The sequence below is a fragment of the Epinephelus fuscoguttatus genome, linkage group LG14, assembly GCF_011397635.1.
Source record: "Epinephelus fuscoguttatus linkage group LG14, E.fuscoguttatus.final_Chr_v1".
NCBI classification, from domain to species: Eukaryota; Metazoa; Chordata; class Actinopteri; order Perciformes; family Serranidae; genus Epinephelus; species Epinephelus fuscoguttatus.
In genome coordinates, this window is record NC_064765.1 from 34600815 (window position 1) to 34617664 (window position 16850).

Genomic DNA, 16850 nt, shown 5'->3' on the forward strand with positions numbered 1-16850 from the left:
ACTATCCTCTCATGGATCAGATAGCCTATTTTCAACAGGTCATATAGTAATATTCAGGTGGATGATGATGGCGAGGAGGAGGATGTAATAGAGGATGTGGTCCGCACACAGACAGAGAGAGAGTGTAAGTGTAGAGACCAAGAGGGAGGACGGTTCAGCCCCTTCATGTAGCCATGAGGTAGGTAGGTAGATAGGTAACTCTACTGGAGAGAAGCAAAGGAGAAAACTGGTCTTTTTATTTTGTCTCATCGCAAATTTTGGCAATGAATAGAACAATACACAAATGTTCGTTGTGTGCAAATGTGCAAAGGCCGTTATTCTGTAAGATATACTGTACTTTGTTGTTCTAACTTTTAGTATGTAGCATGTGATATTTAGTAAAGATGTACTGAGAGATCCATCAGTGACCGGAATATGATTATTTCCAGTTCGATCGGCTACGGCTGGTGACTGGCTGGTCAGTCTTAGATATAGCCGAATGTATATGCTTGGACAGCACAATGTTTCATGTCGCACTAACAGCAACACAGACAGTACCACTGCAACATGTTCTCATTCCCATATCATCAAAACACCAATGCTTTGTCACATGACTTTTCAGACCCTCTTAGCAACTTTACTTTTATAAAAAAGCAACCAGCAACAAATTTAGTGACTTATTCAGATCATCAGGGAAAAAAGTAAGTAATTCCGATAAGGGCTGCTCGGAGTGATCACAGTGAGTGCAGTAACCATTTTGGCCACATTCTTACATACAGCGCCTTTAAGTAAGATTCATCGCCTGGGGGACATAAATGTCTCCACAAAAGTTTGTGGGAATCAATACAATAGTTGGTGAGATATTTCAGTATGGACCAAAGTGGACCAACTGACAGACAGACATTGCTCTTTAGCTAAGCCACTAACATGGCTAATAAATAGAATATCATGGTTTCACATGGAATACTGAATTTGTTCATGGGGAATATAAGTGGTGGCAGCAGCATTGCCAGCTCTCTACCCAGGAAAATATGTGTTGGCTGCTCAACATTTCAGAAAAAGTTGCCAGATGATATCATGCTCTGTTTTGCATTTGCTGTATCAGTCATGTGAGTTTCCCCATGTTTGCAGAAGTGAGAGCTAAGCTGAGAGAAGGGTCGTATGGAAAGTGCTTTAGGAGTCATTACAGTTTTCCCAGCAGTCTGAACAATTAAGTTGACTAGCAGCTTTGGGCAAATTATTTTACAAGGGAAGTCAGGACTGAACATCACAAAGCTGTGAACACTGGGTGGACAATGGTAGAAGCTGAAACTCCCTACTTTGGAAAAAAGGATAAAAAGGAGGACTGAAGTGGGAAGAACACTGAGGGTGAGGTCAAGGGTCAAGGTAGAAGTGTTCTCTATGTTTCTGTTTCTCTCTCTCTTTCTCTGCAGTAAACACATCTCTATATCTTCAGTGTATTGTCAGACGCTGACAGCAGCCCAACCCAGCCACAAAGCACTATAGTGTTTTCAGTGTGTGTGTGAGAGAGAGACAGAGGGAGCAATGAAGACAGAGGAAGATTGAGAGAGGAAGGACAGGATGGAAACAGGAATACTGATGGTTTACTTATTGTACTGTTGGACTGCAGTGAGAAACTCTGTTTGATTGTGGGGAGGCTAAGAGGTTTTTACAATACGTTTTTGAGCCCTAGTCTGTACCATCAGCAAACTTCAGACTGTGTGTATGTTTATAACAGCCACTGACTGTTTTCTACTCACCAGAAACGTATCATGCATCAATAGGACATCCTTAAAATTATTTAAAAACTTTTTTAAATTCTTTTTTAACTGCATTCTGTATTTGGCTGAGTAGTCGTGAATGAATGCATTTGTATGTTTATGGTGTATATATATGGAATTGCATCCTTCTAATCAAAATGTAAAAATGTTTCAACCAGTTATGGATGAGCAATTGCACTTAACAAACACACACACACACACACACACACACACACACACACACACACACACACACACACACACACACACATATACACCCTCTCAATAGTGTCAAAACACCCAGAAGAAGAGTAGAACTTCCAACTGAATTCAAAATAAAAGCTTAATTGATGAATGTGATGCCATCATTTTTGAGTAATGCAACAAAAAATGGAAATCACAAATGCATGTATTCATTGCCAGAAACTGTAGGTATATGGTAATTATGTGTAGTAAAGTATCAAAAAATGTTATCGGCCTGCCAAAACAAACACACCTGTCATATCAGAAGCAATTCCATCCCAGTCTCTTTCAGTTAGTGTGTCCAAGTATACTTGGGGGTGATACTGAACCCCACATTACCAGGTGGGACCTTGAATGGTAGCCACGGCCACCACTATATGAACATGTGTGTTAGCTGGTGAATGTAAAAGCGCTTTGAATGGCTGGAAGACCAGAAAGGCCAGTGCAAGTCTATTAACCATTCACCATGTACCAGCAGTGGTAGAAGATCTTTTACTTAAGAATACCACAGTGCAGAAATACTCTGATACAAGTAATGTCCTGCATTCAAAAATGTACTCAAGTAAAAGCGCAAAAGTATTTGCATCAAAATATACCTAAAGTACAAAAAGTAAAAGTTTCCTAAAGATGCTATCAACTTGTTGTTACTGATGTAGTGAAGTAAAATGTACAGTATTCCCTTATGAGATGTAGTGGAGTAGAAGCAGCGTTGTAGTGGTAGTTGATGAGGTGGATGTACTACTAGGAAAATACGTAGGGAACCGAGGAAGAAGTGGGTACACTCTCCTGTATATTCCAATAGCTTTTTTGACTAACAGGTGGGTATACTGTATATAGCCAGAAGAAGAGATGGGTATACTCCATATACCTGCATAAACCCTCCACTGCACCACTGTATATGGGGTATAGCCACCTCTTTTTCTGGCTGTTAACAGTATACTCACCTATCAGTGAAAAAGCCATTGGAATATATAGGAGAGTATACCCACTTCCTCCTCGGTTACCATCCCATTTACCTAGTGGTACACCCACCTCATGCAACACTGAATACCAGTATAAAGTAGCAGGAAAAAGGAAATGCATAGTAAAGTACAATAGGGTGGGAATATAATCAATACAGCATAGTATCACAATATTTTTGTGTGGCAATATTCTATCATCATACAGTGCCAAGTATCGGTATTTTATTATATAAATTAATAATATTACAAATACAAATAAACCTTTAGTCAGCCTACTAAAAAATATAATCAATTGCTTTTTCAGTCCACTAGATACATTTTGCTGCTGCCAAAAAAAATGGCTGAGGTGAGATGAAAAGACTTAAAACTTTGTCTTATTAGATAAAGCAGATGCTGACGAAGTTTTTCTTTGGGGACATAATTTACAGTTGCAAAAAAGGTAATAAATCCCAATATATCCCAATATATTTTATCACAATTGTCATCATATTGCAACATATTAAAAATCGTAATAATATTGTATCGTGACCTAAGTATCGCGATAATATCGTATCGTGGATACACAGGTAATTCCCACCCCTTCTGTACAACTATTTCAAAAGCTGACATTTTGAAAACTTGGCGCACAACTTCCGGTTTCATTCTTTAAATTTGGCAACTTGATAGGGCTCAGACACTCAGTACATGAGGGGGTTTAAATAGTGATGAAAGGTTTGTTTCTTTGAAGTCATTTATCACATATCACTGTAAAGCTCTGTACCTTCACTATCTTTAACTTTCATAAAAGTTTCACGCGCGCTGCTGTCCTGTCAATCATTATGGGAATTGTTGACGTGAATAAGCAGAGACAATGCGAGCGATAAACGGTGCTTTAAAATAAATAACTGGAAAAATGTATAAAAACGTGTTCATAATGAATATTTCAAATTCTAAAATGTCATTGAGGAACAATGTGAGCTTGAAGTTTAGCTCCACGTCCGGTGTTTGGACTGGGGACAGCCCTCACAGCTGGAGCTAGCTTAGTGTTTAATCTTTAGCGGTAATTTTGTTGCATTGAGTTAACCAAGACAATACATTTTATACCAAGCATATCATACTAGAGACATTTCATCAATGAAAACTCACCGGCAACATTCCTGCTCCTCAGTCCTCCTGTCCCGTTAGAAAAACAACTTTTCACCTCCTTATTTCCCTCCGCAGGCTCCTCCGCTCTTCTTCTACTCTGCCTTTTCGGTCTTTTCCGCTGCTTTCAGGTAATTTTCCATACATCCAAATTCTTCTTCTTCGCTCTTCGGCCAGATATCCAGATGCTCTGAAAACTAAACTCCAGCTCCTCTGTCCACTTTCCTCTGTCAATCCCTCCCTCTTCCTTCCTCTCCCTCACTCAAACACACACACGCACACACACACACACACACACACACACACACACACACACGCTGAGTCTCTCTGTGATGTTTTACACCGGGAGAGGAAATACCAGTGGCTGTGAGAGAGCTGGAGACACCGTTTGTAGTTTCATTATCAGAATTTCACTGGTTTCTTGGTCAGTCAGCAGCGGGCGGTCCTCCGGTTTGGGCTGCAGGGTGAACTGGGTCACCGTCCCGATCATCCCTCCCATCTGCCCCCGGTCTCCTCCTCCTCCTCTCCTCCTCACGATAAATAGCCTGCAGGTTCAGTAGTGTATGTAGCAAAAATAGGTGGTGGAACAGTCAGCAATATAAAAATCAATACTATTTTCCGGAGGTTTTAATTGACGTTATTTAGAGTGAGAGCGCCCCCCTTCGGCCGTGTCAGCTGCAACTATGTTTTACTCAGTATTACAGCTGACTTGAGACAGATCAGTGTATGTGACTCTAGCCCTCTTTATAATAGGTTGATCTTTATTTCACCGTCCCCCTGGCAACTGCAGTGATGACTTTAGTATAAAGTTATTGTAGCCATGTCATGGTATTTTCTTAGGGACTGTTTATTATTAATGAGGGAGGAGGGGGTGGTGTAAAATCGTGGAGACAGGTTAAATCATTTTGGAAGCACTGGGGAGAGACTTTGGCTTAGGGGAGAGATATACAAATTAAGTATTCTGTATTTATTTCAAATACCCTCTGAACCCCAAATCCCACTGGCGTGTTTAATAGCCAAAATCACACCATATGTCCTTGCCAGAAACTGTAAAAACAACAAAACAGAACAGAAAATTTAAAATTTCTGACAGTCCTTGAACACATTGTTTTTAAGCAAAATTTGCAATTTTGCTTAAGAAATTAGCTGTTTGTTTTTGTGATAACTCTCACTCCCGTGCTGTTCACTCGTTGCATTGGATCCAATCTAAATTTGGTGTGAATTTAATTAAAAAATAAAATAAAATAAAGTCACACCCCAGCCACGCCCCTCCTCTGATAAATAAAGTACAGTCCCTTAAAACAATTCTATGGGGACTTGGAGTTTTCCATAATACCCACCACCCCCATGCATTTCTAACCCAGATTCCCATTTTCTCTTTTTATATCCCTCAATCTGTAATTAACAATGTTTAGCAGAGATAGCAGTGTTTTTGACTCCACGTGACATTGAACATACACACACACTCGCACTCACAAAAACACACACAGGGTCATGTAGCTTACAGCGAGCTTAGAGATGTTCAGCTGTCATATATTCAGCAGATTATCAGAGCTGTCCCCTGCTGCCAAGGACGCTGTAGGCCTCTGTGTGTGTGTGTGTGTGTGTGTGTGTGTGCGTGTGTGTGTGTGTGTTCTCACTGATCAAGCAATATTGTACAAACCCTAGTAATATTACGTTACAGTTAAGTAACAACTTTGCTCATATCTGTTAAGTACTTGCATGACACTGTACTGCTGGACATAATCATTATTGTTTTGAGCAGAAACAGATTCACTGTTCAACACCCCAGAAAAACATTTAAAAGACTGCGAAAGTGTTCTTTTCTTATTTTAACATCAGTGCAAGTGACTCAAATATAAAGTTCACTATTTGGCAGGACGTCACCGCCCTCTACTGTCCACAGGAGCTACCAACACTCAAGGAAACATTTTCCACTTGAACTCTTTGCACTGAGTGCTCAGGAGGAGCATTGCAGTTAGTGGTGTCAAACTAATTATAACTGTACACACAGGCATTTAGTGGGAATATGTTTGCATTTGGTAACAAGTGAGTAGGAGTTATTGTTTCCTCTGAGACTCAGTCAGGGCTTTATAAACTGCAATGATTAAGAAATTAGCTGCTTGCTATTTGTTTAAAGCTCTACTGTTTTATCACTGTACAGCACTTTAATTGTAATTGTGTAAGACTGAGCTCTACAAATAAAATCAAACTTAAAGAAATTAGGGAAATAAATAATTAATACATAATTTTGTGTTCCTCCAACTATAAAGTCCACCTCAATCTATTTATTCCGTCTCACTTCATTGATCTAATGTCTTGAAACATGCTCTAGTTTGTCATGTGGAATTCAGTCAGCTGCCTCTTTGTGTAAACATAAACATGAAAGAAGGCAGTAATAAAAAAAAAAAGCAACATTGTCTATACATCTCTTCCTCAAATATGTATTTAACAGTCGAGCTTTGTGGGCAGTTATTGTATTTATCCACTCTGGCCCTTTTGTTCAAGGTTAGTTCATGAGCGTGAGTGTTGTCAGGTCAGTCAATAAAACCAATCAACCTTGAATTGGCTCCATGCGATGCTGTCACTCCGCCCTGATGGCCACATTCACACAGCATCAGCGAGCCAGAGGCAATCTCTCACTGTCATACACACACACTCACATACACACAGAGTTCATTAGGGTCGGGTCAGGCTCAGCATCACGTTGGGTAGCTGCCATGTTACAGCTACAGTCCTGTAAGTAATCCAGTTACTGTGACCTGGTGCTGCTGTAGAAGCAGCCTGGCAGTTCGTAAAGTTTAATTTAAAAATATCTTTTACTGTTTGGAAATGTGTAGCATGGTTTCCACTAACAATGGTTTAATTATCCAGAGTAATGTCATTATTGTCAACCTATGATGAGATTCATATTATGCAGTTTTCTTTATGTGGCTCTTAAAGGAATACTTCACCCCCCAAATGATTATTGGTATATCAGTTACTAACCCTGCGTTACACTGAAATCATGCAGAAAACATTGTTTTTCTCAAATGCCTCCACGGTGATCACAGAATCCAGTAACTGAGAAAATTATTTTTGAATTGAAGTCATAGGGGTCCGTGTTAAACAAAAGCAAAATCATATGAAAACATCTGTTTACAAACTCTCACACAACTTGTGGAGAAGAATCAAAGTCTCATTTATCCAGTCGTATGCTCAGTACTTCCAAACAGGGTACTGAACAGAGAGTGAAACTTACCTATACTCTCTTCAGAGCCAGACTCCATTGACAAAAACAATAATTTTACCCCGCTGAAAACAGGAGCTGCTGGTCTGCCACTGCCTCAGTTAGCTAGTTCTTTGTGTTACTGTGTGACTTTAGTGTTTTAGAGGGTTAGTTTGGATTCACCAAAGTCACACAATGTGACAAACAAACTACGGATCATGGCAGTAGCAGCTCCCGTGTTCAGCGAATAAAATTACTGTTTTTATCAATGAAGTCTGGCATTGAAGAGAGCACAGCTAAGTTTCACTTTCAGTTTAATTCCCTGTCAGAAAGAGCTGTCTGTTTGGGGTGTAGTGAGCATACAAATGGATAAATTAGACTGGGATTATACTGGATGAGTTGGGTGATCATTTGTAAAGATATGTTCTGATATGATTTTGCTGTTGTTAAATGTGGACCCCCTTACTTCAATTCATTATTTCCTCCATATTTGGATTCTTCATCCTTCATGGAGGCATACAAGACGTCACACAGAGTGAGTGACGGATATCTCTTGGTCACTTGGAGGATGAAGTGTGAAAATCTGATAAATTCTATGCAGATATGCTTGAAATGAAACAATGTAGTATGACAAGCTGTTTTCACCATAGACACATCTATCTAGAATTAGGATCGTTTTCAAATAGTTTCTGCAACAAGCAACAGTTACTTTAAACACTTTAATTTTCCAACAAGACCACTAGATTTGTTTTCTAGCAGACAGACATTTCACAAAGAAACACTGTGGAATCAATAAATAAATAAGTACAAACAGGTAAAGGGTACAAGAAAAGAAAAGAAAAGCTATAGAAAAAATAATAACATCACAGAGACCCAACAGCATCTTACACACACAGCAGCTGACCAGACAGCTAAGTAGGTACAGAGCCAGAGACAGATAAGAACTATGGCCACTAAGGTTTCAGCGGCAGCCATGTTGGGTCCACAGTCCTGTTCCATGTTGGTTGTTATAGGAATACATTAAGTATTCAGGAGATTGTCCCATTAGTACATTTGACTATTCAATGATTAAAACACAGGGCACCAAAATGACAGACGTTTTTATCACTCCTACTTAAATGCTAGCTTATTTCTTTACCTTCTTACAGTAAATAGTACATGCTCATGTGTCTGCATAGAGCCTACTATCAGTCAACAGTAGATCCTACTGTTATCATGCAAATACCACTCAGTATTACCTATGCCAAAGTGCTAGTGGGAAGACTAATCACATACTGTATGCTGCCACTCCATCATACACTGTGTAGATAGACACTGTGTATGTTAAAGTGGAGGTTTAGAGCACTGGGGCCAAAGAATTAGAGACATATTGATGATTTCATTCGTGTTCTTCACACTTGACAGCTAATAGGACAATCTACCAAAACCTTAAAGTGTTATTTATAAATACATTCACCAACTGAGCTTTTAGCATGTTGGTCTTCTCACCTTGGTGACATTATGCAGGACAGTGTCAAACATTTACAGCCAACACACATTTGTTCTAGAGAAGCAGACTGTGTGCCTATGATTCTGACTTGGGACACACAGTAGGTAGGTTGTATTGTTCTATACAGCATATGTCATATTTATAAATCTTTTTAAACTTTTAGTCTTTCTTAAAAGAACATTTGTGTGTCAGCTAGACACCTCATGTTACGCTGAGTTCAGGAAAAAAACTTTTTTTTTCTCAAGTGCCTCCACGGTGAACAATCATAGGCGGCTGCATTTAACAACAGCAAAGCTGTATCAAAACATCAGTTTACGAACTCTTACACAACTCATGCAGTATAATCCAAGTCTCACTTATCCACTTTTATGCTCAGTACTTCCAAAACACATGCATTTTCACCAAAACCCTACTATTAAACAATTTTTCATAAACTGCCCATGCATGTGTGAGAGTTCAAAGTTTTGATATAGCTTTGCTGTTGATAAACGTGGTCACCACTTCAATTCATCAAGAACTTTCTCCATTTTTGTATTCTTTGTTTATCATGGAGACATACGAGAAAAACAACGTTATAAAAGTAACATGGAGTGAGTAACTGATAAACAATTGGTCATTTTGCGGGATAAGTATTCCTTCAAGCAAATTCCTACAAGAGCAGAGTGTACGATTTAGTGGCATCTAGTGGTGAGGTTGAAGATTGCAATCAACTGAACACACCTCCCCTCAAGCCTCCTTTTCCAGGTGTGCCAGAGAACCTGCAGTAATGTAAAAATGCAAAAGGCCCTCTCTAGAACCAGTGTTTGGTCTGTCTGTTCTGGGCCACTATAGAATAATGGCCATATAACAGAGCAGGCTCCAAGGAAGACACCTGCTCTCTATACAGATATGAAAAGAAACACAATTCTTAGTTTCTTGTGATTAAATGAAAACATAGTTGTGAATATTATATAGCATTTTAGCCAATAGATCTCCCAAAATCATACACACTGCTCCATTAAATATTCTATGCTTTGCTTCATGAGTTCTTTATAATCTGCGCCACATTCTGCTGCAGGACATCGATTTGGTCAGAGAGGAGATATTGGAATAAACATATCAGCCTGAACCACTGTGTGGATTGATGTGCAATAAACCAGCAAGCCTCTGAAAGCACATACTGCCAACTATTTATTCAGCATTTGCAGTGTTGGAGCCTAGGACAAATATCAAGCTGCAGACCAGTTTAACATCACAAGAATGAATCAACTGTCAAACATACTCGACTACTGACACACCATTTTCTATAAGGTCTGTACCCAATGTGAATTTAGATCTGATCAAATCTGTTAACATCAACGGCATTTACCGTAGCTTCTACTGTAACAATGACTTGAGAGAGGGACCATCAAAATAAATGTTTGTGTTTTTCTTTTTCTTTTTTTTACCTTTACAGCCAAACAAGCTTGGTTTCACAGTAAAGCTGACAGTTAAAATCAATTCATTTTGACTGTGGGGTCATCCTTTAATGGGTTAAGTATTTGTGCATTTTTGCTACATATTGAGGTGAGTTCACAGACCACAGAGCAGAAATAAAAAAATTTTAACATCACTTTTTTTTAGCAGATTTCAGCAATTTGATGTGATATCCTTTATTTTTTGGAAATACATTAAGTGCTCTAAATAGATTTCATGGGCTTTAATGTTACCAAAACATTTACCCAAACATGTCAACTTTCTGTTTAACATTAAAAGGTGAAAGTCTCCTATGTAGCTGCAGTGAAGATGTTTGGAGCTGAAGATTCCTACTGTATACAGCAGCTCTGTCCGTTGGCATCTTTGGAGCGCAGACACAGTTTAGGTTTGTAGTTTTCCAGGTACAGCAGCTGCTTGGAGTTGAACGCTCCGCGGCGCTTCCTGACAACATGAAAGAGACATTACACTTTACACAAGAAACAATATTTCTGAGAGCAGTGACAGCTGTGTGAGCAGTTACAGGGATGGTACTGAATATGGCACATTAGAAAACAGAGCAGTTGTTTTGTACATTTGAGTCAAATGGAGAGCAGTGGAATCAGTGTTTTGTACTTACAGTCTTATGAAGTGCACAGCATCTTCATATTCCATCCCACACTCAATTAGAGCCACCGCCACCAACACAGGAGCTCTGAGGACACACAGTGAATAGATTTTAAAAAATGTTCAACCATCTGTTTGGACAGCAGTCCTGTATGAAGCACAGACATTAAAACTGTGTTTCAACTCAGTTTGTGCTCTGCCTAGACCTCTGACTAGGCCCAAAAAAAATCAGGCTCGGCCCCACATGAACACACAAACAACACTTCTGGGCCTGAGCCCGAATAAAAACCTGAATTTGTACATAAAAAAATACTATATTTTGTATATTATATGTTTTTAATAATAAAACATTTATCACAAGCTGAGGGCTGACATGTTTACTCAGCTATAACAGGTTAAGCAGAGCGGGCTGCACCCCTTGGTGCATTTAATGCACACAGTGGTCTGTGACAATGTGATGCTCAGATAATGATCACCGCTCTTTGCTGCGTGTTACACACATCTCAGGCAGAAGCAAACCAAGTCACCTTGCAGCCCCTCCTGTTTCGATTTTTCCGTCCCTCTCACACACACTCTCTCTCCCCCGTCAGTTCTCCACTATATTGTTCCGCTGTTCCATCACTTCCCATCTCTCAGTTGCAGCCCCCTCTTTTCTCCCCCTTTCCCTCTCAATGTAGTGCACTGAAACTCCTGTCTAAGTCCATTAATGCACGAGAACTGCCAGTTTCATTTTTTAAAAAAAGAAGAAAAAAAAACACAAGTAAATTGACGAGAACCCGAACCAATTTAAGCCTAGGGAAATAATGAGGAATTATATCCTGGCCAAGCCCTAACCCGGCTCGGGTCGGGCCCAATCAGGCTCCGGCAGTTAATCAAAGCTCTAGCTCTGACGTTTGACTCCAGCTTTCCATTCTATCAAGTTCATGGCAAATTTTGCTTTGGGACCTTGTAGCTACACATCAAAGTGACACGGCAGTGGCTAGTATTGCTTTGTTCATTTTGAAAATCTAGTACCACAGATCTTTAGAATGTGCAACATCACTACGACTGTTGAGGAGGAAACTGTTACCAGATTCATGATAAACCATGGTCAAATTCACCACAGTTAGTATTACTGTTTCAAATTGTACTTATCATTAAACCTTGTTTTATTACCGCGCTTTGAAAACCTTGCAGTAAAAACTGCCCAGCAACAATCAAAGTTAACAACAGTCTCCTAGAGGCATGGTCACATGATGCCATTTTAATATTAATGCACATGTGGTTTCCATATCGCTACATAAGGTATTGGCTGTTTTATTATATTAATGTTTTTGCAAACAAAAAGTGCACAGTGCTGCTAATTTTGTTTGTGGTTTTCATTATAAAGCCTGGTGTTTATCAGTACTTTTTGCACATTTTAATTCACATTCACATCTTTTCACAACTACTGATAATACTGATGAATGTGAAAATTTTGGTCGCTGATATGAAATTTTCATACCGTTTAATCTTTAAAAATTGACAATGAATGTCGGGTTAAAAAAAATAAAAATTCACTAAACTGACGGGTCATTAATTTATTTTGGCAAGTTGTTCATATGTATTAAACACTACACGTTAAATCCTGTGTTCGGTGCATACTAACCGTCCTAATCCAGCAACACAGTGCACAGCCACACAGCTGCCAGGCTCGTCTCTGAACTTTGTCTGCAGCAGAGTCAGCCAATCATCAACCACCTGGTCTGGGGGGGCGGAACCATCATCAAACGGCCAATCCTGGGGGAGACATCAAGTCTTTACCTGAGCTCATCATTTTGGCATCAACATGTTTTCAAACGTTAACAATTTTTTTCATGGCTATGACTAAACTGACTGAGTGTCCAGAGTCTAGCTTTATTCCTCTTACTTGTAGTGCTATTTAGGCTTTGCTTTTTTTTAATTTGTTTGCTCAGTAAATAAGCAGACTTTATCTGGTGTGCATCTATGTTACTTACCAAGACATGTATACCCTCTTGTTCCACTGGTGTCTTGTCATATGTAGCGGCACACACTCTCACCAAGGTGTTTACTCCATATGCCTTCAGATCCTGCACAGCAAAACACACTGATTAACAAAGCACACTGCTGGTGCTTCCTCTATGACTAAAAGAAAATGAATGAAAGGTTTAAATGAATTATTAAAATGTGTGCTACCTCTATAAACCTTCCCAGTTGTGCATTGGTGGGGTTGTGCGTAATGAGGAATCTCAGGCAGTCATAAGAGATCTCCACCGGGGCCGGTCGGTTCATTTTTAGACGCTCAAAGGTTTATTAATGCAGAATAAAAGATCTGAAAAGTTCTGTGCTTCAAAGACTGACAGACGGGGTCTTCTTCAAACGAATCAAAGCAAAAGTCTTCTGATTATTTAAATTTAAAAAAGCAACAAAAAAACTTTGCACTAAAAGAAAAACTACTTAAGGACAAAAAAATGCAAAACCACTTCGCAATTAATTTCACTAATTAAAAACAAAGAACAAAAACAATATGAAAGACCAGTTTCCTAGGATAGAAATAGAGGGGTAAAAAATCTAAACTTTTTGGCAATGAAGGAAAAACTAAAATTGGCTTGGTTTTAAACAAAAAATTAAAAATCTAACAGATTGGGATCAAAAAGAATGGAGAGCAGACACCCACAGTCGGAGAAAAAAAAGAGGAAAAAAATAAAGACAGAAAGAAGATCTGTCCTTCCTTTCTTTCAAATCTACTAGCCCATTCAGAGAAGACGAATCAGAGCAGAAGAAGGAAGGAAAAGCAGGAAAGGAGAAGAGCTGTGAGGAAACTCCTGGGATAAAACTGAAGCCTCTCCTACTCCCCAGGACAGGTGACAGGCTGAAGGTTGGCTTGTCTTCATATGGGTTGAACAGGATGGCAGTAAGGACCTATGAAGACATGGAGATGGTCTTTGAAGTATCCTTCCACTGGTTATTGCTTGGCTCTTCATTATGAATATAAGCCTTTGTCTAGGTCTGTGGTCAACACAAGCTTAAGAGACATTGACGTTATATTATACAGCATAAAATATGACTGTAAATACCCCACTCATAAATTTTGAAGCTTTTAGGTGTCTTCAAAAAGGCGGCTGTTCACAAGTGGCTAACATCATCACGCTAAACACAGCTTTACAGCCTTTAGGTGGCAGTAACGTTATGTGATGTGACCATGGTGTACTTTGTTTATATCCTTAAGGTAGCTTTTTACTTCTGGCGATTTACATCAAAAATCACAATCACAGTTTCAAGGCCTGAAAATGTCATAAAATTATGTCATGGAATTTTTTAGTAAGGTATTTTTTGTGTGTAATGATTTGTTACAGTAACCTTCTATGTAATGTGACATAATGGCAAATGTATGTTCTGTAGCTGTCAGCATTAGGTAGCACTAATGTGTGGATGTGTGACGTTGTGTTTACCATCATGTATGTTTCTCCATTTCCTCCCTGCGCTCTGTCTCGCCCTTCATGTGTGTTAGCTAGCTGAAATTATGTTTGAATGGAATATGAATCTGATGTGTTTAAAAAGTGGCAGGCAAATGGGGAAATAAAAAAGATGTTATTATAGGTCATTGGCAAGTCATGGGTAAAAATTCTAAATTTTGTCCAGGAACATGTGCAAAACATGTTAGTATCATAAATGTTTGTTTGCCACAAATCTTATTTTCACAACAATCCAAAAGCCAATGGGAATATGCCAGTAGTTTTTTGTCTAGGTAACCAGGGCGACGCTAACTTCTACGTTGGCCTACAGAAAAAATGTCATTCCTAATGCACTCTACTACTGAACGGGTCTGCCAGCTCTCCCCCCCCCCAAACCAGAGCCTCTGCATGAAGTCACTGTTATTAACTCAGCATTTCTTGTCAAAGGGCTTAGTCATTCAAGGCAATAACAAAGCCACTCTTTAAAAAAAAATAAATAAAAAAAAAAGTCCTAAACAAATAAAAACTAAGGATTAGCCTCAACATTTGCATAGGAGATCCAAGAAGGAAACCATCAAGATATATTTTATGTGAGTGTTTCTATCCCCTCAGTTTATCTATATGACTTTAGATGGGCTGAGTACTCTGCAACATGGACCCTTGAACTCTGTGGGGAGAAACAACAGCATGTTATACCTGTCCTCCCACAGGGGGCTTTACTGAGCCCAGGCCCTGGGGACCACTGTGTCATAATCTGCCTGTGCCTCTACTATCTATCTGCTGCCCATAGACTGTGCCATGGTTAAAATGGAAAACCTTTTCATAATATACCTGATTAAGCACACAACCAACCTTTCTGCTACACACCTGTGTGCGTCAATGGCAGTGTTTGCGCCTAGCTGGTGTCTCCTGTTCACTTGTCCACAATAAGCAGCAGGTGCTGGGCTTGGCAAAACTCCCCTCCGAGCCTCGCAAACGCCATACATGTGCAGCCTAAGAGAGACGGAGTAAAGCATTTTAAGTGTAAGCTGCTAATATGCACAGTATTGAAAGATGGGACTATGTTGCAGTGACTCGTGGTGAAATACTCACTGTGATGAGAGCTGAGGAGATGGTTCATTGAGCGGACACAGGAAAATGTGACGGCTCCGGGATGTAGACACACCATTGATGATGATGATGCTTTTCTGGGTCCTGGCTGACAACGGCCCGCTAGCTTGTTGCTAACCTGCTGCGTAAAGGAAAACATGTTAATATTGCTGTGCTAACGTTGGCTCGCCTTCTGTAACGTCAACCTCCCTGTCCACACGTGACCACTGGCTAATGTGTCCATATAGAGATTAACTCATAAGGCCTGATAAAAATTAGACATCCACCAAGCAGCTTGGGATATTCTACCTGATTTTACATCGAGTTTGTCGTGACATTGTTACGTTATGCACATGAAAATAACTGAGCATTTCAAAGCTAATGTACAATGTTCAGTTAGCTGAACTGTATCAACAGCCAGAGGTCTGCTTTTGCACCTGCGAGCTGCTGACCGTAATAAATCAACAGTTAACAGTGCAGTAAAGCGTAGAGATGGTTAGAAGCATAATATCTAGTCACGGCTAGCGAACCGTAACATTGTATGCCTTTTCAGAAACATCCCGCTTGGCTAACCTTAGCTAGGTCGTTGTTTCAACGTTAAATTACAGCTAACGTTCGCTAGCTTGACGTTACTGGTGGCTGATTTTCAACACTCATACATTAACGCTACTGTACATACTATAAATGTTACAACATATCCAGTCTAGGACAAAATTATTTAGAAACTACCTCACTAGACTTATCAGCAACGCCATCTGTCATTAGAGGCTCCGCCGCCAGCCAGGTCATGTAAAACCAGGTCAACAACCATGTTCCCTTAATAAACAGAAAGCTAACACTTCCAGGCTAAAGCGGTCGCCGGTTTTCAATAACAGCCAAATGACAGCGGATACAGCGGCCTTGCTAACACAGCTAACCTTAGCTACACATTAGGAACACCTGCTTACGTCGACGATAAAAACAAACGACTGTCACGGCTACTTACAAAACACAGTAGTTTCACGAAAAATCCAGACGCTTCTAGTTAAAGAGAAGAGTCTGCGAAGGAGACATGTTGAACAGAAATGTCGAGTTAGCCGCAATGAACAACGCCACTTCCGGCTGTAAGCTTTCAACAATAAAATACTTTAAAAAAAATACACATTGGCTTGTTTCGTAAAATCACGACCTTTTAATTTGTAAGTACACTTCCGTTACTATTCAGCTTGTCTCCTGCTAACTTGACGAATTAAGAAAATTACTAATGCTTAAAAATTACTCTGCTGAAATCTCACTTCACATTATGTTGCTTTATCTTTTTTTTTTTTTTAAGTGCCACTTATTGCTTTTGCAGCATAGTGAGTGAGCTTAGGTTTAGTAGGGAATGCAGCTGACATCCTAATTGATTTGTGTTGATGTCTCTACATGTCACATTTTATTAATCCAGGCATAGCTGAAAATTCTAACGGTCTCAATAACATTTACTTAATAAACTGTATGAAATCATAAGGCTGCACGCAGGCAAAC

General features: G+C 39.5%; 2 protein-coding genes across 9 annotated transcripts in view; both read right to left on the reverse strand.

Annotated features, from left to right (window-relative positions):
- The window catches only part of LOC125900935 (apoptosis-stimulating of p53 protein 1-like), a 78140-nt gene extending 73613 nt beyond the window's left edge, over positions 1 to 4527 (reverse strand). For 2 of the 4 annotated variants that reach the window (XM_049596241.1, XM_049596242.1), the window contains exon 1: positions 4070 to 4527. In XM_049596241.1, the coding sequence (XP_049452198.1) occupies positions 4070 to 4078 (9 nt within the window). In that variant the 5' untranslated portion in view covers positions 4079 to 4527. The remainder of the gene's footprint in view (positions 1 to 4069) is intronic. The other 2 variants (XM_049596243.1, XM_049596244.1) reach the window with 2 other exon arrangements.
- A 3452-nt stretch (positions 4528 to 7979) lies between these two features.
- LOC125900995 (protein tyrosine phosphatase type IVA 2-like) lies at positions 7980 to 16454 on the reverse strand. Of its 5 annotated transcripts, none has more exons than XM_049596347.1 (8): positions 16330 to 16454; positions 15348 to 15483; positions 15123 to 15248; positions 12997 to 13722; positions 12798 to 12890; positions 12449 to 12579; positions 10835 to 10909; positions 7980 to 10659 (listed from the first exon to the last, which is right to left on the reverse strand). In XM_049596347.1, exons 4-8 carry the CDS (start codon positions 13090 to 13092, stop codon positions 10548 to 10550), a joined length of 507 nt encoding a protein of 168 aa, XP_049452304.1. In that variant the 5' UTR covers positions 13093 to 13722; positions 15123 to 15248; positions 15348 to 15483; positions 16330 to 16454; the 3' UTR covers positions 7980 to 10547. The 5 variants fall into 5 exon arrangements, with proteins under 5 accessions (XP_049452304.1, XP_049452302.1, XP_049452306.1 ...); XM_049596345.1 differs by having other exon boundaries at positions 15348 to 15486; positions 16330 to 16430; XM_049596349.1 differs by having other exon boundaries at positions 15108 to 15248; positions 15348 to 15486; positions 16330 to 16430.
- Between the last annotated feature and the right edge of the window lie 396 nt (positions 16455 to 16850).